Below are 20,974 nucleotides of genomic sequence, written 5' to 3' on the forward strand. Positions count from 1 at the left end.
TTTCTATTGTTTTTTTTTTCATAAAAAAATGTTGACTTATAGTGACACTCCAAGCGTGACTGCATACACGTGTCTCGACTCACTTGACGCGTCACTATATCATAACTTTTTAGAAAAATAATCAATATATTTTTATATATACCCATGCCTTTAAAATTATAATTAATAAATTTATTAATATATATACTGATATATTAATTATCAATACCCATGCCTTTAAGATTAATTATCACGCATGGAAATTTGAAATGAAATCTAATATACATTAAAAAAATTAATGTTGATTGATGTAATTGAAAAAGAAATTTTTTTATAATAAATTAGTATTGAATATAAAACCAATTTCTCTCTCTCTTTATCTTCCTTACATCAAAACCCTAATTTATTTTTTATCATCGTTCTTATCATCTACATAAAAAAGAGAAAGTGATATATATATATATATATATCACATTGATGAAACGAAAAATATTAATGCAGAATGTTTTTTTAGAAAAAAAAATTTCTGTAAAATACTCCATTTAAAGATTTTTTAGTAAATAAAGCTTAAAGGTCGACAATATTGAATATTAATTAGTAACTTTATTTATTAAGAGTCATCAAATTATTAAAAAAAAATAATAATATAAAATTAAGAAATTAATTAATTATTGGTATAAAATAAAAGAGTGAGACATAAAAGAAAAAAAAAATATATCTCCACCTAGCCATTGATTTAATTAAAGGGAGCTAATATACAATAGATCAAATTTTGATTTTGACTTTATTACACATTGAAAATATACAAACATTAAAATTACATAAATTGAGCTCCCTTATGTAGATTTATTAAAGTCTTTTTTTTTTTCCCCTTTTTTGCTGAATAAATTTAAGGGAGGAATTATTGGCATGTTTAAGATTGGGAGGCTGGATAAACCACTTGTTGTCTTAGATGAAAGTCACGCTCATAAAAAAAATAAAAAATAAGAGAGGTTGGCATTCAACGTTTAAGATTTGGAGGCTGGATAAGCCACTTGTTGCCTTGGATGAAAGTCATGCTCATAAAAGGTTTGATTTCTTCATCTGTTAGCATTTTTGCATATTTGACACGCCCAGAAGTATTTGCTCCAGGTCCCATGCACTTGTACTCTCCATAATACACATCCCTATATACATTTCAAACATAACATCTTCATCGTTTCGTTTCATATTTAATATGCATGCAGATAAATAGCGATAATTAATAACAAAATAGAGTAGACGTACGTACTTTTTGGCTTGCGCTTGAATAGGCCACATGCCATTAGACCAGCCATTAACATCGATATGGGGTCCCATGTAAGTATATGCAAATATCACTCTCGGCATATCTTTCCAAGCTCGACCTAAATAAGTGTCACCCTCAGCTATGATTTTGCAATGAACAAAAGTGAATCCACTGTTTTCGGACACCATTGTCCTTGCTTGGGCTGTGATAACCCCTGTTTGCTTAGCAACCGATCTTATAGTTGTGTTCTACATCAAGTACCATCACTTAATTATAAATCTCATCATATATATATAGGTAGGCAATAAATTAAAATATATAAAGTACTATAATTAATATGCATACCAAGTAAAGGGATTGTCCATTGCCGAAGATGAAGTCAACGGTGCCTTCAATGTAGCAATCTCTAAACAAATGTCTACCTTTGTCATCGCACAATGTGTCTTGAAAACCTATAAATTTGCAATTGTGAAAAGCTGCCTTGTCTCCTGATATCCTCAATGCTACAGCCTGTTCTCCGTTGAGTTTTCCCTTTGGTTTTGGAGCTGAATTCTATGTATATATGTACCATTAATATATAATCAGTTTAATTAATTATTATAGATGATATATTATAAACCACTTAAGGTTAGCTCAAGTGACATTAGGAAAGTGCGTGTGTGTTGGAAGTTTTGAGTTCGAATCTCAATATAATTGTAATATATAAAACACTTAAATAAAAAAAAATAGATGATATATTATATATATTAGTTTAATTTTAACAAGTTAAGTACGTACTGCTTTTTCACTCCCATGCTGCATCATATATGATAAATGTGATAAAAGCAATATGGGTTATAATTAGCCTTTAATTTAGAAAGTTATAATATCTTCCAGTACAAGTTAACTATATATATATATATGTCACTTACGTATTCGTATACGATCCCATATCATTTTTATCGTGCAAGACACATATCGGTTCATATACATATATAGATAGGAATACGATTTTGTTCGTGATGTACTTTCACGAAATGTATTATGTGATGTACGACAACCGTTAGATGGAGAAGTTATTTGATCTGAGGGCTGTGGTTGATCTAGGATAATTAAGGTTAAAAAATGGTAATGTAACCTGAGATCCATCTAATATATCCTGCGACTCATCTAATGTACTATTAAATACATTCCGTGAAAGTCGTGATAAAATCGTGTCCCTATATAGATATATATATACATATCATGATGATGATTACTTGATGACTAAGCATATGCATGAACACTCACATATGCTTAGTCATGAATTCCGTATGTGTTGTGTCCTATTAATCTTGCAGTTCTTTTATCTAAAAACAGAAAAACTGCATGCACCTAAAACATTAACGGTATGTTTTAATTACTTTTCGAAATAATTGTCATCAAATAAATAATATGATTGATTAAATAAAGATTGATAATATCATTAATCCACGTACCACAAAAGCAATATTAGCAGCAACAAAGTAGTGAGACTCAACCGCAACTGTGGCACTATTCCAAGTCCCAAACTTTTGTGCAGTGCCATCAAACGTGATTACTGGCACATTATCCTCATCTCCGTAAAAAGTCACAAATGATTTGGACCTATCTACCGTTATACGCTCACGGTAAACCCCACCTCCAATCCACACTATCACCCTCCCAGTGTTCCCTGATGGAATACTTTTAACGGCGTCTGTGATTGTCTTGAAGTCACCCATGCCATCTTTCCTGACCTTGACAATCTTAACGGCATTCTCCGCAGCCGTTAGTACCTTGTCAAGGGTGACCTTATTATTTATTGTCTCACTAACATTTCCCTTGTCTTTCTCGTAGGCTTTCATGTTGTGATCAATCCAATCGTCTAGCTTTGATTCATCCGACGGGATGAGGTTTGGTTTGGCCAAAATTGGTGTTATTAACTGTACGGCCAGGATTACCAACGATATTACTTTAAGAGCCATAATATATTATTTATGGTGGTTAATTTTTTTCTTCTAATTAAATGGAGCCAAGTTATGATATTTATAGTGGTTCGTATAGAGGGCTAAATGAAGCTTTTTGTGATTGTACGTTATCACTTGTTATTTAGCTAAAACGATACCTTCATGTACAGATCGCCTCCTAAAAGATTAAATTAAGGAATTTGATGAGTTTGATTTTGGGAATTAATTAGTTGTGTGTTGGAAGAGTACTTGTATGTGTCAGCTAAACCAGATTTTGTTACTAAGTGTGGGTTGTGATTGTGAATTGCTTGTACAAGGCTTGGTGGATTGTGTTTTATAAAAACAGCTACCTTCCAATATTTATTGTTTTTATTTTGATATTATACATTGTTTAACATATTTTATCACATAGAATTAATTAAATACCTAACATATTGGTGGTGTACATACGAATTCTCCTATTAAAAAATTGTGTCTTATACTGTGTTAAACATCAACTAATTTAATTTATATTAAATATTATGTTAACTACTATTGTTGACATTATTAGTGGTTTAATTTTGAGCATTGCTATTAGGCACAAGTGGTGTCTAACACCTTCTCGACATGTCGCGTACTGTGATTGGCTAGCGATATTTTCTAAAAACTATTATATATATTAAAATATATAGGACCCGATAGTTAGTTGGACTAATAATGATATTTATACATAGGAGGATGCTAGACACCGTGCCCTTTAGCATTTCTCTTTAATTTTTTTATAAATAAAAAATTAATTAATGTGTCAAATTTTAATTAATTTAATTAAGGAGGAGATCTTAATTCGTGTACATAATGTACTAGTAATAATAACTTCGAATTCGTGTCTGTAGGAAATGAGCTGGCATTCCGAAAATGCCCCTACACACAACACCCAACAGTCACATTCTAGGGGTATTGCTGTCTTTTTACTTTGGTGCGGATCCAAAGGGAATATGCCTTCCCAAAACCGAATATGCCCCCTCTTTTCAAGATCAGAATTAATTTCAAAACTCTATTGCATTTAATGCAATATAAAAGCTTTCTTTCCTTTTTCAAAACCCTAGAAACACTATTCTCTCTTCACACAACAAACCAGCCGGCCCTATCACTCTCCTTCTCTCCTTCTTCTCTTTTCTTTGAACAGCAAGCCAAACAAAAAAAAAAACCCAGCAGAGTTCTTCTCCTTCCTTCTTCTACAGCCCAGCCGAAACACCACTTTCTCTCCCTTTTTCTTTGCTGCCAAACAGCCCAGCCGAGACTCCCTTTATTTCTCCTCTTCTCTTTCAAGCTCTTCAAGAGCTTTCACACATAAACCTACAAAAATAGACAAACCAGAAATAATAACAAAGATAAAATAATCTTTGTTTGTTGATGAGAGTAGACCCAAAAGTTATGTGCAGAAAAATAAAAGCAAAAGACAAAAAAAATTGATTTCGGAGTTCCCCTTGAAATCAAGAGTACATCTCCGTCAAGCTTCCCTCAAAGACGCTTGATGCTTCACTATGATGTCAAAACCGGTTACAAGTTCATGGAGATTCCATGCTACAAATCACAGCAGGTAATCTCTATTCTTTCTCTCTTTTCTTCACTTTATTTTTCTGATTTACATAACAATATTTCTCACTAACTCTCTCTATTTTTCTCTCTTGTTTCTGAGGTGTGTTTCAAGAGAAAAATCACAGCTGCTCCCTTATTTCTCTGCTGGCCGAAATGTGATGATATCCAAAGTGGAAGGTTGAACCACTTATTTATAATGTTTTTGTTGTTGCTGGCTGTGTTGTTTGAACTGAGAAATAACTGTATTCTGTTGAGATATTTTGCCTTGAATAGCTGAGAGTTTGTTAGAGTCTTGATATATATTGTTTGCTTCCTTTTATTGTTAAGAAACAAAAGACCTAAGCCTAGGAAAACAGAACCGACAACTCTATGAGTTATAATGGTCTGTTGAGGCTTTATAAAGAGGTCTAATTTATTTTACTTGTAACTTTATTTATGGGACAATAGTATGGGAATTTATCCAACAAATTCCACCTAAATTTCCATACTAGCAAATTCAACGGTTTCGCCTTTGCTTTATTTACTTGTTCTTTGTCTTTGAGGGTCATTGCTTGAATATGTGTCCATTTACCATCCCGTGTCAACTCCCAACAGTTCATACAATGTTTGAACTTGTTGAGAGTGACCACCTTAGTTCCCATATCCGCCGGGTTCTCCTCGCAGGAACTTTTTCCAAACTTGTATTTCACCTCGAGTCACCTTGTCCCTTATAAAGTGGTATTTAATCTCTATATGTTTAGTTCGGTCATGGAACACAGGGTTCCTACATAAGTGTACACGGCTTTGATCGTCCGAGTACACTCTAGGAACCTCTTTAAGTAACTTAATCTCTGTCAAAAGTCCTTTCATCCATATGGCTTCTTTAATAGCTTCTGTGGTTGATATGTACTCCGATTCTGTTGTTGAAAGTGCAACCACAGGTTGGAGTTGGGCTTTCCAACTCACACAGTTTCCTCCAAGTAGGAACATGTAAGATGAAGTAGACTTTCTGCTGTCTCTGTCCCCGGCATAGTCGGCATCGCTGTATCCTTCTATGTTGGTGCTGAACTTCTGTTGCTTGTAGATGAGTCCAACCTTAGGTGTCCCTACTAGGTACCTGAAAACCCATTTCATTGCAAGCCAATGAATCTTTCCTGGGTTTGCCATGTATTTGCTCAAAGTACTTATGGCAAAGGCCAGATCTGGCCTTGTACAAACCATTAAGTACATAATAGTCCCAACTGCACTTGAGTAAGGCACTTTACTCATTGCTTCCTTCTCTGCTTCAGTCTTAGGACATTGTTCCTTTGTCAAAGTGTACTGGCTAGTTATTGGCTGAGAAGTTTTCTTTGAATCTTTCATTGAAAACTTCTCTATAATCTTTTGAATGTAGTCCTCTTGTGTCAAGAATAACTTGCCCAACTTTCTCGTCCCTCTTTATAGTGATACCGCATCTTAGATGCTATCCCCAAGTCTTTCATCTCAAACTCAGCCTTGAGTTGCTTCTTCATCTCATCCACTTGAGATATTTCCTTGCTTATGATAAGCATGTCATCTACATAAAGTAACAAGTAGATGACCGTGTTGATGTCAATTCCTTTGTGATAGAAACATGCATCATAGTAACTCCTTGAGAAACCTTGTTTCATCATAAAGGTGTCAAACCTTTTATTCCATTGCCTAGGGGATTGCTTGAGTCCATACAAGGACTTAACCAGTTTACAAACATGGTTAGGTTTTCCCTTCTCTACATACCCTTCTGGTTGGGTCATGTATATTTCTTCTTCCAATTCCCCATGGAGAAAGGCAGTGGTAACATCCATCTGATCTATCTCCATGTCAAACTGAGTAGCTAAGCTTAGGACCACTCTAATCGTTTTATACTTCACCACCGGAGAGAAAATCTCATTGAAGTCAATACCTTCCTTTTGTGTGAAACCTTTAGCCACTAGCCTAGCCTTGAACCTTATAGGCTCACCTTTAGATCTTCCTTCCTTGTGCTTGAACAACCACTTACAAGACACAATGCTTTTACCCTCGGGTTTTGGTACCACAACCCAAGTCTTATTCTTCTTGAGAGATCCCATCTCATCATCCATGGCCTTATTCCACTCTTTAGAATTCTTTCCATTTACTGCCTCACTATAAGTCTTGGGTTCCATATCATCCATTCCTAAATCTGTTAGAAGAGCATAAGCCAATTCTTCACTCCAAATGTTGTAGCTGAATTTCTGATTAGGCTTCGGAGTCCTCTTAGATTTGTCCCTTGTCAACTGATAGTTTGTAAGGTCTTCTTCGGTGTCTTCATCCCTGATCTCTTGTTGAGCATCAGTTCCTCCCCCTTGACCATTGTTAATGGGCTGCTGGATTTGGTTAGGTTCCACCTGAACCATTCCCGGTGTGTCTTCATTTTGTTCCACCTGATTAGAACCGATTTTAACTTCTAGGTTTGTACCTGCAGGGTTAGTATCTTCCATTCCTGCACTAGACTTTTCATTAGGTAAACAAGGAAAAATATTTTCTTGGAATATAACATCTCTACTATTCATAGTTTTAAATCCCCCTTTTTCCTTTACCCAAAGTCTATACCCTTTTACCCCTTCGGGGTACCCTAAGAAAACACACTTTAAAGCCCTAGGTTCAAGTTTTCCTATGCTTTGATGTGCATAAGCTGCACATCCAAAAACTTTCAAATGAGAAAGGTTTGGTGGTTTACCTGACCATTTCTCCTCGGGAGTTTTACCTTCAATTGCTCTTGATGGGCTTCTATTTATTAGGTGAACTGCTGTCGAGGCAGCTTCTCCCCAAAACCCTTGAGATAATCCTGACTGAAGTAGCATACACCTTACTTTGTTTAGTATGGTGCGGTTCATTCTTTCAGCCACCCCGTTTTGCTGAGGTGTAATCCTCACTGTTCTATGTCGCTGCAAACCATTTTCTTTACAATAGAGGTCAAATTCATTGTTACAAAATTCCAAACCATTATCAGTTCTTAAAGTTTTCAACTTTTCATTAGTTAAGTTCTCAACCAATAATTTCCAATGTTTGAATTTTGTAAAAGCATCATTTTTATTCTTAAGTAGATATATCCATACTTTCCTAGAATAATCATCTACTATAGATAAAAAATAAGAACAACCACCATGAGTGCTAATTTTTTCTGGACCCCATAAATCAGAATGTACATACTCAAGTATTCTTTTAGAGTTGTGAGTACCTGTTGTGAACTTTAATCTGTGATGCTTTCCAAGTATGCAATGTTCACAAAAGTCTAGTTTACTCACTTTATCCTTACCCAACAGTTGTTGCTCACTCATGAGTTGCAAGCCTCGCTCACTTATATGCCCTAATCTTCTGTGCCATAGAGTAGCTATCTCTTCTTCTTTGTCGTTGTGAGTTGTAATGTTACAGCTTGAAATAGGAGAGCCTTGTAGGTAGTAAAGTCCACCATTTTTGATTCCTTTCATGATTGTTAATGCTCCTCTACTAAGCTTCATATGACCTGCCTCTACCTTACTCACAACACCCAAATCATCAAGCACACTAATAGAAATTAAATTTCTAGAAAGATTAGGCACATACCTCACTTTGTTAGGGTTCTTACTATCCCATCATACATTTTAAATCTGATAGATCCCGAGCCTTTAATCTCACAAGTCTGATTGTTTCCAAGGATTACTTTTCCTCCTTTAGATTCCCTATAATCAAACATATAACTCTTGTTATTAGTCATATGAAAAGTACAACCTGAATCTAAAATCCATTCATCTTTAAAAGATGATGCAACAATGTATACTTCACCACTATCAACACTCTCATAACCATCACCATAATTAGCTTGGTTATTTTTATGAAAATTAGGTTTAGAGTTAGAATTTTCTCCCTGTCCTTTATATTTATTTGGTTTGCCTTTGTTTAGAAAATAACAATCTCTCTTGAAATGCCCTGGCTTGCCACGGCTTGTAGCATCCCGTAGGATCAGTTGGTTCTTTTGAGTTTGATCTTCCCTTGTTGTGACTCTTTCCTTTGTGGTGATCTCTGCTGTGACTTTTACTTTTGTAGTGTCCATGTTTTCTTTGATTGGGTCTCCCTCTACTGAAGTTTACTTCTCCATTAGAACCTCCATGCTTCTCATTCTTGATCTCCAAGTCTTTTGACTTCAAGGCTGAAATTACTTCTTCTAAAGTAATTTCTGTCCTACCATATTTAATGGCATTCTTCACTTCTTTGTAGGATTCGGGTAATGAGTTTAAGATGATGATGGCTTGGTTCTCATCACTTAAAGCCTCATTTTCACCAGAATTAGCCAATTCAATATGTAACCTTAGAAATTCATCTAGGTTTTCATCAAGAGTCTTGCTAGTGCTCATCTTGAAACCAAAGATCCTTTCTTTAAGAAAGATCTTGTTGATTAAAGATTTCTTTTGAAACTGATCTTCAAGCTTTTTCCATATTTTTGCTGGTGTATCTTCTTTATCAACTAACCTGATAATAGCATCAGACAAGTTAAAAATGATTAAACCAGTAGCAGTTTCAAGAAGTTCTTCTTGTGTAGATTTAGAAGTATTTTCTGGCCATTCTATAGGTTCACTAAGAACCCTAAGTAATTTGTTATGAGCAAGAAGAGCTCTAATCTTCTTCCTCCAAATCCTATAGTCCCCCGATCCATCAAACTTGTCAACATCTACTCTAATATTACTCATGTTTAATTGTTATAACAAGATAATAAAAGTAAGAATGTAACAAGACAAAGTTTAGGTTAGAGTTTTCCTTTTTATCAACTTCTTGATAATTTCAGATTTTGCTTCTTCAATGTTTTGATGATCTTGCTTGTTTCTTGACGTTGTTTCCAGGTGTTGTTGAATCTTCTTGCTTCCCCGAGCTCTGATACCACTGTAGGAAATGAGCTGGCATCCCGAAAATGCCCCTACACACAACACCCAACAGTCACATTCTAGGGGTATTGCTGTCTTTTTACTTTGGTGCGGATCCAAAGGGAATATCCTTTCCCAAAACCGAATATGCCCCCCCCTTTTCAAGATCAGAATTAATTTCAAACTTTATTGCATTTAATGCAATATAAAAGCTTTCTTTCTTTTTTCAAAACCCTAGAAAACACTATTCTCTCTTCACACAACAAACCAGCCGGCCCTATCACTCTCCTTCTCTCCTTCTTCTCTTTTCTTTGAACAGCCAGCCAAACAAAAAAAAAAACCCAGCAGAGTTCTTCTCCTTCCTTCTTCTACAGCCCAGCCGAAACACCACTTTCTCTCCCTTTTTCTTTGCTGCCAAACAACCCAGCCGAGACTCCCTTTATTTCTCCTCTTCTCTTTCAAGCTCTTCAAGAGCTTTCACACATAAACCTACAAAAATAGACAAACCAGAAATAATAACAAAGATAAAAATAATCTTTGTTTGTTGATGAGAGTAGACCCGAAAGTTATGAGCAGAAAAATAAAATGCAAAAGACAAAGAGATTGATTTCGGAGTTCCTCTTGAAATCAAGAGTACATCTCCGTCAAGCTTCCCTCAAAGACGCTTGATGCTTCACTATGATGTCAAAACCGGTTACAAGTTCATGGAGATTCCATGCTACAAATCACAGCAGGTAATCTCTATTCTTTCTCTCTTTTCTTCACTTTATTTTTCTGATTTACATAACAATATCTCTCACTAACTCTCTCTATTTTCTCTCTTGTTTCTGAGGTGTGTTTCAAGAGAAAAAATCACAGCTGCTCCCTTATTCCTCTGCTGGCCGAAAGTGTGATGATGTACAAAGTGGAAGGTTGAACCACTTATTTATAATGTTTTTGTTGTTGCTGGTTGTGTTGTTTGAACTGAGAAATAACTGTATTCTGTTGAGATATTTTGCCTTGAATAGCTGAGAGTTTGTTAGAGTCTTGATATATATTGTTTGCTTCCTTTTATTGTTAAGAAACAAAAGACCTAAGCCTAGGAAAACAGAACCGACAACTCTATGAGTTATAATGGTCTGTTGAGGCTTTATAAAGAGGTCTAATTTATTTTACTTGTAACTTTATTTATGGGACAATAGTATGGGAATTTATCCAACAGTGTCCGTACATACCTTTTGTTCAAGAATTACACGTATCTACTTACAATTAGTAAATGTTACTTACAATTAGTAAATGTTTGCTATTACGCATATATTTTGGTCTATTCTCTCTTAATAAATGTTCCCTGATGTGGTATTAAGACATAATTTAATGTACATAATTTAGAGGTAGTTTATACGAAAAGGGGAGGTCTCTCAAGTACACTTTTTAATTATTTAAACCATTTTTTATTTTTAAATTAAAAAATATATTTAGTAAAATTATTTCTATTTTTAATTTTTTTTAGAATATATAAGAGTCAAAATTTTGAAAAAAAATATAAGATACTTCAAAATTTTATTTAAACAATTCTTTTAATTATAGTCTTTTTTTTAATATCAATATTCATGAGAGCTAAAGCTTATTGTATATAATACTATGTAATTACCTTGTTTGATTGAATAAGAGAAATAATTTTTCCAATTTGTTTATTCTTTCAACTTGATCTTTATTCATACATGAGGCTGTATTGTATTGTACGTAATATTTTAGATTAAATCGCTCTTTGGTGAACACCAAGTGACTCTTCAAGCCACACCAATGGTGCGACAATCTTAACACTGTACTATTGACAACAAATTCAGATTTTCATGCTCGCACCTAGCATATTGAGATGGATCTTTACTTTGTAAGAGAGAACGTTTTGAATAAAGAACTTGAGATCATACATGTCCCAACCTATAATCAAATCGCAGATTGTTTAACCAAGGCAATTTTCCAACTCTAGATTTCTTATTTTTAGAGAAAAACTCAAGATTGAAAGCTCTTCTACCTTGAGTTTGAGATGGACTATATTGAGCACAGTTAATTGACTAACCATATAGAAGTTAGTTATAGAACTGTTAGTTTTAGTTCAACTGAGCTAAAATTTATTGTATATAATACTCTGTAATTATCTTGTTTAATTAGACAAAAAAAATTATTTTTTCAATTTGTTTATTCTTTCAACACTCCTCACTCAAATAAATAAAAAGTTACTAAATAATAATTATTGTAAGCAGATTATTTTTAAACACAATCTATTATTTAAAATTTTTTACTAATTTTTTGAACTTCTATCTCTAAAGTAAAATTTATTTCAGCATTAAATTTTGTTAAATATAATTACTTTATTCATATTTTTTCTATTTACAAAATTTTAAAATTTACCACGTGCTTTGTGTATCTTCACAATTTGATTGATATATATTTTTTTTTTATTTAAGATTGATTTATAGATAGTTTTCATGATATGCATGCAAGAGAAATGTTGTAGATTAATTAATTTAATTATACGTTGTGAATTTTGTTTAATAATAATTAAAGTTTAAGAAATTGGTCTCTTTCGTTATGTAAGAGCATTTCCAATAAATATGTAAATAAGTAGTGAAAAGTTAAAATATAACTCATTAATTTAACAAAAGTGTGCTCCAATGATATGCCAAAATATGATGTAAATTTGACATATAACAAATTTTGTACCAAATTTAATACAGCATTTGTTACGATGTAAAATTTACACCACAATAAATGCATTACTTTTTATTTACATTTATGTCATTTTTATTATTTTATTAGTATATTTAACTATGTCATTAACTTATGAAATATTTATATTATTTTTTATTGTCTTACGTATATATTAAAATAATAATAAAATTGATTATAAAATTATTAGATTTTATGTTTTTTAATAAAACACTAATTAGATATTAAAATTTTGCAATTGTGTATTAGAACACAAAGCTAAAATTTGTTGTAAATTTACTACAAACTTATTTTTGTGCTAAATATAGAACAATTACAGGTCTAATGACTTCGGTGCAGGCTTCTTTTGTTCTGCTTGTTAATAGAGTTCGATTGTGCAACCGCAATTTCATTGAATAGAGGCAACTCTAAATACGTGTCCACTATTAGCATTGTACTATATTATATAAAATATATGATATTTCTCATGAATTGTAAAAAAAATTTCTATATAATTCAGTTTATTTTCAATACTTCAGAGACAATGTGATGATGCATGCATATGCTTAAATTTAAAGTTCTTTTTTATGATAGATATATTTCAATTTTTATGGGAAATTTCGTACGTTAACTTAATAATCTTGTTAAGCATTTTTTGAGGCCATTAAATTTATATTTAGATCCATCAAAATATATCCCTTGAATATATCATTATTATATCTCGTTGATCATAATCAAATGTTTGATATATCAATAAATATGAATGGCAAAAAAAGTAGAAAATTTGATTTTGATGAGTTAATTGCACATTAGTATATAGTGATCAAATATCAATTGTATACAAATTGTAAGCAGAGAAGAGAAAGTTGCATCAATTATAACCCCTTAATTTCATGATTACAGGATTAAATTCAACGTTTAAGGTGAGGAGGCTCCATAAACCACTTGTTGCCTTGGATGAAAGTCATGCTCATAAAAGGTTTGATTTCTTCATCAGTCAATTTCTTTGAATACTTGGCACGTCCAGAGGTGTTAGCTCCCGGTCCAGTGCACTTGTACTCTCCGTAAAACACAGAACTGCATTTACAAAGAAGCAATCAGTATATATGGAATTAATTAATAATAAAAACCACAAAATAATATGTGTATATATAGAGTATACGCACTTGTTGTTTCCTGAAGCTTTGGTAGGTGCTCCCATGGCGTTGGACCAGCCATTACCATTGATATGGTTGCCCATATCAGTGTAGGCAAATATGACTCGAGGCATCTCCCTCCAAGCTCGACCCAAGTAAGTGTCACCATCGGCTATGATTTTGCAATGAACAAAGGTGAATCCACTGTCTTCAGTTACACTGTCCCTTCCTTGGGCTGTGATAACTCCTGTGTTCTTGGCAACCGATCTTATGGTTGTGCTCTATATGTAATAATTAATAAAAACACATATAATCAATTTATAATGTAATTAAATAATAGCCATGTGTATATATATGAAGAGATATTATTAATTAATGTGTAAATACCAAGTATAGGGATTGTCCATTGCCGAAGATAAAGTCTACAGAGCCTTCAATGTAGCAATCTTTGAATACATGTCTACCTTTATCATCACACAAGGTATCTTGATAGCTTACAAATTTACAGTTGTGGAAAGCTGCCTTGTCACCTGATATTCTCAATGCCACTGCTTGTTCCCCACTTTTATTACCCTTTGGCATTGGAGATGAATTCTATACATACAATACATACCCTTAATTAGAATATATATATAGAAGCAAGTGTGGACCTAATGATATTAATTCCCTAATTTTTTGAAAGAGAAATGCTAATTAAGGACATCTTAAAGAGGTGTGAAACAGTTTTCAAGTGTCATTTTAATGTAATAAATGATGTCAAAAATTATTAAGCACTCAGAACCTTTTCTCTAAAAGAAAGAAACTTTAAAAAAATTTAAAAACCTACTAAAAACTCGCTACAACAGATATTTTAAAAGTTCTTTAAAATTATATTTATAAAAAATTATTTATTAATTTAAACATATTTTATTAATTATTTTAAATTTTAATAATTATTTTTGTACGGAGATATATTTATATATTAATATTATACATTTGAAATGAATAAAAATATAATAAATTTTTTAAAAAATTAATAAGATATTGATAATGAATTTTAAAAACGTGTTATAAATTAAAAAAAAAATAGAGTTTTGATGATGTATTTTAAAATAGAAAATATAAAAATATAAAAGAAGATATAAAATCATAAATATATGCATACATACCACGAATTGAATATTAGCAGCAACAAAGTAATTAGACTCAATGGCTACGGTGGCGCTGTTCCAGGTTCCAAATTTAGCGGCGGTGCCGTCAAAGGTAATTACGGGGACTTTAGCTGCATCTCCATAAAAGGTGACGAAGGGTTTAGTCCTGTCCACAGTTATATGCTCATGATAAACCCCAGGACCAATCCACACTATAACCCTCCCTTTGTTACCAGATGGAATACTTTTAACGGCGTCAGTAATAGTCTTAAAATCTCCTGACCCGTCTTTCCTTACCTTAATAACTTTAGAGGCTTTCTCAGCATCGGCCAATACCTTGTCGAGGGCGTGATCGTTCTTCCCTTGCTCGTGGGCTCTCATGTTGTGATCAATCCAACTGTCCAGCTTTGATGAATCTGCCGGAATGATGCTCGGGCTGCCACAGGTTCCGATCACCTGTAAAGCCAAGACTAGTCCTCCAATGAAAAACATCACCTTCAAAGCCATAATTGGCAATTATGGCTTTGATTTTTATTGATGTGATGATACTCTTCGATGAAGCTTTTCTTTGGAGATGATATTGATGAAATAATAGAGCCTTAATTTGTTGTATATATAATGGTACGTATGGATTCATAGTTGTGGTGATGAGTAATTTTAGGTTTTAATTTTCAGCACAAGGAAAACAAATGCTATAGATAGTGTGTGTACTGTTAATCTTTTTCGGAGCTCCATATATTATTTTTATTATTATTTTTCTTCTTTGAAGGAAGAGATGTGATAATCAAATTAGTTTTTTGTACCTAACTATTACAAACAATTATACTTAAAAGGGATTTGTTTGTGTGATCGATCTCATTACAAATATGTCTATATTTCTTTATTTTTTTTATATATGATCATTTTCTTCATATCTATTATTTGGGTATTTTGCCAATATAAAATTATAATATTATATCTTTATAAACAAATATTCACTGAATTCATAACTTACGAGTACAACACCTTAATAAAAGGCCCAAGTTATATAGGGGTGCTTATAAAATAGAGAAATTTACAAAAATACTGGAATTTGAGTTAATTTTTACAAAAATACTGTCACACGGAAATTTTTTCAAAAACATTGTGTTTTTATAAAACACCAGTAAAACACAAAGCAGAACAACTCAAAATAACAGTAGAACAACTAAAAAATACCAGTAAAACACCAGTGAAAACTTAACACAGTATACTGCAGTATGAAACTTATAAAAAAATACAGTAAAATAGTAAAAAATACCGCCTGACAGTATTTTTGTAAAAAAATAACAAAAATTAGTATACCATGTAAATTTTCCTATAAAATACTTAATCCAATCAAATCGGTTTTATCCAATTTACAAAGTGCGAATATTTGCACTTGTGCAAATTGAATTAGATTAAAAAATTTTAAAATTTACACTTGCGTGGATTAAATATTGTGTGAGAACTCTGAATTTTAAAGTTCTATTAGAAAAATAGAAAGAGAAAAGTCAACTGAGAGAAATAAAATGATGAAGAAGGTTAATGGTGGAAATGAAGCTCAACCTTGCACGTTCGGCTTAGCCAATCTATTTATATGCCAATTAATTACAATAACAGGTCAACAATAATTTATAATAGACTAACAGACCAATTAACAAAATTCTAACTAATCATTTAACTAACTTTAATTAACACTCTAATTCAGTTAGTCTAAGATCCCCCCTCAAGTAACACTAGTCTAGACTCTAGACCAAGTGTTAACTTGTCATAAGTGGTAGTTGGAAGTGGCTTTGTTAAAAGATTTGTATTAATATTCAGAGGCAACATATCAAACATCAGTTGTTGAGTAAGGATTCTGTCTTGGACAGAATGAATGTCAACTTCAACATGCTTTGTGCGAGCGAAAGACTGGATTAGAGGCTAATGAGCCTACACCAAGATTTTTCACACCACAAGATTGGATAATGAGAGGTGATTATGCTTAATTCAGTGAGAATAGATTGAATCCAGATGAGTTTAGAGGTTGTCAGGGTCAAAGCTCGATACTCTGACTCGGTACTTGATCAGGCAATAATAATTTGCTTTTTAGAACACCGACTGATTAAATTTCCTCCCAGAAAGATGCAATAACCAGATGTTGATCTCTTGTCATCATGACACCCAACCCAGTCTGCACCAGCAAAACCTTGTAGATCAAATACTTTGGCTGGTTTGAAGAAGAGACCAGCATCCAAAGTGCCAGCAAGATACCTTAGCACTCTCTTGCAAAGGCTATATCAAGCCTTGTCATTGTTAGGTATTGTGTAGATCACCTATAACACTTCCGTACATGGTTTTGAATTTTGCATAAGAGTGCCTGCGTGAGCAGTGAGTTTGTGTTTGTACCCAAAAGTGAATGTTTGAATACTTATACTCGCAAGTGCACGAATCATTTCAGAATATAATATTTATGTAAGTACGAGGTTGAACCCATAGGAGTTGACTAACATCAAAATAAACTTTTTCAAATAAAGCAAGAATATTCTAACCTAGTTCCAAATATTTGATGAGATTTTGATTTCGAAATATAAAAGACAATTAATAAAAAGATTTAAGATTAAAAATGAGTGAGTATGAAAAATAATTTTTAAATAAGATGTGTAAAATAAGATTATTAAGAGATTAGATTCCACAAAATGCAACTTCAATAGTATTTATAAGTATACTGATTCCCAAGTTCATATGTAGTTAAAATAAATCAAATTATATTTTCTATTTAAGCACAAGTTATTTTCAAAAAGGTAAAATTTTTCTTCACTTAAATAAGATATAATTTCTAAGTATTAAATGTGTTACAATTTAATGAAACTACACAAAATTTAAGAAACTATGTGTAGGCAAAATATAACACTTATATTCTAAAAATTAAATATAAACAATTTAATGAAAGAAATTTAATCAAATAGTATTATACTTTTGCATAATAAAGAACTAAGTGAAAAATTACTTTAACAATAAAAAAATACATGATATTGAAGATGAAAAATACATATTTTTGATAAGAAAAATTCATGAACTTTGTAGCATAAATGGAAAATTAACAATTTGGTTGTGGAGCACATTGGAATTGGTTGTGGCTTTGAGCAAGGAGTTGGGTTTTGGCAAGATCCTCAAGAAATCAACTCAAGATCACCCTTGTTCTAAAGGTAAAATGTCCTAACACAGTCAAAGATTTTAGACTAATTACTTGTTGCAATGTTATTTACAAAATTACAACTAAGCTTTTGAGTGCTAGAATCAAATTAGTGTTACCTAATATTATCTCTAACTTACAAGGAGGTTTTATTAAAGGTAGCTTTATAGGGCACAACATCATGATTTGCCAAAATCTGGTAAGACATTATGGTAGGAAATCCAACAAACTAGGGTGTTTGATCAAATTGGATATCCAAAAGGCCTATGACATAGTTGAATGAGAATTTATAGAAAAAATACTATATGGGCTACAATTTCTTGTCCAATTTGTTAAATTGATTATGCAATGCATCACAACACCTAGGTTTTCTCTTATGTTCAATGGAACTTTACATGGTTTCTTTGAATCTAAGAGAGGCTTAAGGCAAGGGGACCCTATATCTCCATTACTCTTTGTAAATGGAACATAATATTTGTCAAGACTGATGGGGAAAGTTGGGGACAAGGAAGACTTCTGTTTTCATGATAGATGTGCTGAACTTAAATTGAATCATCTTGCTTTTGCAGATGTGTTGTGATATTTTGCACACGCAAGTGCACGTATCGTAACAAGTAGTAAACTCACCAAGAGTGAGGTCGATCCCACAAGGATTGTAGTTAAGTACGTTAAAATTAAACTTTTACTTCTATTTGGTTAAATAAAAATTAAGAAAAAAATTTAAAATAAGAAAACTAGGAAGAAGCAAATAATTAAAGAAAATTAACAGTTAATAAAAACTAGAGCTTCGATTTCAATTGTTTCTATTGGTTATGGCCTAATATTATTACTTTCCTATTATTAATTTCTATGCAATAGCAGGTTTACTAAGGTAATTTATAGTATTCTTAGATATATAAACCTCAATTATATGTAAATTTTCTACTCTCGTGATAAATTTAACATGCAACAGGCATTAAACACAGAAATCCTATAAGCTATCTAAACCATACAGATACTCTCGTCCTATATCGAAATTCAGTTCTATTCGCTATAGCATAATCGACACTCACTTCTCAGATCTCGCATCGAAATCATAAAACAGTTAATTGATGGCCATGCAATTAAAAGTAATTAAGCACGAATGAAATAGACTACATAGAAATTAGGAGAAAATAAATCATATTAAAATTTTAAAGCAATATCAAACAACATCCATCTAACCCTAATCAAGTGTTTAGCTACATACATGTTCATGGAAGTAAAATCACACATATTAACTTTAAGAAAGAGAAGAAGATAGAGAATAAAAGAATGTTGAAAATGCTCTGAAGAATGCCTCCAAAATTATTGTTGATCTCTCCAATTTGCATATGTATTCTCTGTTTATTTCTCTCTGAAATTGCTTGACTGAAATCAACTCCAGTTCACCCTTTATATAGGCTTTCAGGGACTAAAAAGATAGAAAAATGCACATGTTAAATGCCTATTCGAATTAGGAAACCACCAAAACCCACGTGAGACAAAAAAAAATATGATTTTTCTGTTGTTTAGGGGGGCGGGCTGCGGCATGCTAAAGCTGGGCCGCGACCCGTGTTGGAGTTCGACAGTGATTTTTCTACTGCGTTGACTGATAGTATTTTGGCCATAACTCTTTCGACATTGCTCGGAATTGGACGATTAAAGATGTTCCAGAAAGATAAAAGAGAGATCTAGAACTTTTATGTTTTGACTTTTTCCAAAATCTAATCCGAAGATAGTCGAATTCAGACTTGAAGTTTCAGCTTTATTTTCTTGCACAATTTTCTCTATTTTAAAAATCATCTTTTTATGAGATATTTTTATCTTTTTTCCCATCTTTTTTCTCTGATATTTTTCTAATCTTCTTTTATTTTAAATCTGAAAAAATAAAAAATAACAAGCGTAAAAATGCTCCAAACACAGTTAAAACTCAATTAAAAATATAATAAACTTAATCTAAAATTAATACTAAAAGTAACCTAACAAGATGATGTTCTTTTATTTTGCAAGGGGGATTTAAAGAGTGTTCTGTATGTGTTCCAAGCTTTGAAGCTGTTCTCTATAACTTCAGGGCAGCAACCTAATCCTAATAAAACTACAATTTGTTGCAGCAATATGCAGAATACTGATGTAAACCAGTTGTTGCAGCTCTCTGGTTTTTCAAAACAAGACCTGCCTTTAACATACTTGGGGATCCTGATCAATGCAAAGAGAATTTCTGGCAAGGAGTGTGAGATTCTTACTAAAATAATTTATTGCTTCCATTCATGCCAGCTGGTATTGGAAGAAGCTAGTGGCTTTAAATGACCAAGTAAGGAGCTTGACTGATGAAAATGAATTTGCTGTACAAAAATATTCTATAGCAGTAGGCTATAAATTCCTCATGTTATATTATTTTTAATATAATAATATGTAGATTAAAATGTGGTAATATATAATATTATGTGAATAATATATATTAAGTGTATGGTAAATAAATGTGTAACCTATAATTTAACCTACACTTTTGTAACCTACATAGTAACTTGGAGAGGAGTTACAATTTGTTGTCATTTGTAACTCTTGTGTTGATCACACATTATTAGTGTAATAAAAGGGTTGTTACACAATTTGGTTTAAGGATTTTAAAATTATGATGATATAGTTGTTACAAAATGTAATACTCATTTATGGGAGAGAAATGAGGTGGTATTTTGAATCCTAAGAGTGATCATCTAAACACTATATAAAGGAGTCTAATGTGCTCATTGAGATGAAGTTTTCTATCAAGAAAGCACTTTGCTAGAAAACCCTAAGGCTTGATAATTCCCAAAACTATTTCCTAGAGAGTTCCCTTAGTGCTTAGAGATAGGGGGAAATAAGCTTTTGGACAAAGGTGTAATACCTTGTTCAAGTCATGGTGATCCCCACTAATCTACACTCAAGGTTGTGAGTGAGTGTTTATATATATATTATTCTCTTATTATATATATACATATTTTATATTGCATGTGTTGTAATCTTCTCTTCTACCTTTCATATATATATATAATATATAGTGTATATATATGTATTGTAACATATATTTAATCAATCTCTTATTTTAGTCCTTGTATTATTTTACAATAGAGTTGTAATAAATCTTAATTTTCTTCCATTGTTATAAAATCTCTAACAATCAAAAGCTTATCCCTTTTCAATGGAAGAGGTGATAAATCAAGATTTTGAGAATATAAGGATAAG

The 20,974-nt window shown here is 32.3% G+C and overlaps 3 protein-coding genes and 1 long non-coding RNA gene across 5 annotated transcripts; 1 reads left to right on the forward strand and 3 right to left on the reverse strand.

Annotated features, from left to right (window-relative positions):
- Nucleotides 1-623: 623 nt before the first annotated feature.
- Nucleotides 624-3,635, reverse strand: LOC115707063 (putative pectinesterase 63). The gene is made up of 4 exons (XM_030634891.2): nucleotides 2,704-3,635; nucleotides 1,592-1,798; nucleotides 1,250-1,494; nucleotides 624-1,145 (listed from the first exon to the last, which is right to left on the reverse strand). Exons 1-4 carry the CDS (start codon nucleotides 3,208-3,210, stop codon nucleotides 980-982), a joined length of 1,125 nt encoding a protein of 374 aa, XP_030490751.2. The 5' UTR covers nucleotides 3,211-3,635; the 3' UTR covers nucleotides 624-979.
- Nucleotides 3,636-4,194: 559 nt separating this feature from the next.
- On the forward strand, nucleotides 4,195-5,068 carry LOC133031991 (uncharacterized). Its single transcript, XR_009684977.1, has 2 exons — nucleotides 4,195-4,771; nucleotides 4,871-5,068. It is a non-coding gene; the product is annotated as an uncharacterized LOC133031991 (long non-coding RNA).
- A 332-nt stretch (nucleotides 5,069-5,400) lies between these two features.
- Nucleotides 5,401-6,111, reverse strand: LOC133031609 (secreted RxLR effector protein 161-like). Its single transcript, XM_061105124.1, has one exon. It carries the CDS (start codon nucleotides 6,109-6,111, stop codon nucleotides 5,401-5,403), a length of 711 nt encoding a protein of 236 aa, XP_060961107.1.
- A 6,988-nt stretch (nucleotides 6,112-13,099) lies between these two features.
- Nucleotides 13,100-15,171, reverse strand: LOC115707253 (putative pectinesterase 63). Of its 2 annotated transcripts, XM_030635150.2 has the most exons (4): nucleotides 14,596-15,171; nucleotides 13,835-14,041; nucleotides 13,478-13,728; nucleotides 13,100-13,388 (listed from the first exon to the last, which is right to left on the reverse strand). In XM_030635150.2, exons 1-4 carry the CDS (start codon nucleotides 15,082-15,084, stop codon nucleotides 13,223-13,225), a joined length of 1,113 nt encoding a protein of 370 aa, XP_030491010.2. In that variant the 5' UTR covers nucleotides 15,085-15,171; the 3' UTR covers nucleotides 13,100-13,222. The 2 variants fall into 2 exon arrangements, with proteins under 2 accessions (XP_030491010.2, XP_060961782.1); XM_061105799.1 differs by having other exon boundaries at nucleotides 13,100-13,728; nucleotides 14,596-15,168.
- Between the last annotated feature and the right edge of the window lie 5,803 nt (nucleotides 15,172-20,974).

Source organism: Cannabis sativa, chromosome 1, assembly GCF_029168945.1.
Source record: "Cannabis sativa cultivar Pink pepper isolate KNU-18-1 chromosome 1, ASM2916894v1, whole genome shotgun sequence".
In the NCBI taxonomy this organism is placed as follows: domain Eukaryota; kingdom Viridiplantae; phylum Streptophyta; class Magnoliopsida; order Rosales; family Cannabaceae; genus Cannabis; species Cannabis sativa.

Excerpts from the sequence above, each read along its gene's own strand:
- LOC115707253 (XM_061105799.1), bottom strand. The coding sequence starts at position 15,084 with ATGGCTTTGAAGGTGATGTTTTTCATTGGAGGACTAGTCTTGGCTTTA. Across the intron at positions 14,042-14,595 it reads CTGCTAATATTCAATTCGTG|AATTCATCTCCAATGCCAAA; the intron begins GTATGTATGCAT and ends TTGTATGTATAG. Across the intron at positions 13,729-13,834 it reads ATGGACAATCCCTATACTTG|AGCACAACCATAAGATCGGT; the intron begins GTATTTACACAT and ends TATTACATATAG.
- LOC133031609 (XM_061105124.1), bottom strand. The coding sequence starts at position 6,111 with ATGAAAGATTCAAAGAAAACTTCTCAGCCAATAACTAGCCAGTACACT.
- LOC115707063 (XM_030634891.2), bottom strand. The coding sequence starts at position 3,210 with ATGGCTCTTAAAGTAATATCGTTGGTAATCCTGGCCGTACAGTTAATA. Across the intron at positions 1,495-1,591 it reads ATGGACAATCCCTTTACTTG|AACACAACTATAAGATCGGT; the intron begins GTATGCATATTA and ends TACTTGATGTAG. Across the intron at positions 1,146-1,249 it reads ATTCAAGCGCAAGCCAAAAA|GGATGTGTATTATGGAGAGT; the intron begins GTACGTACGTCT and ends AAATGTATATAG.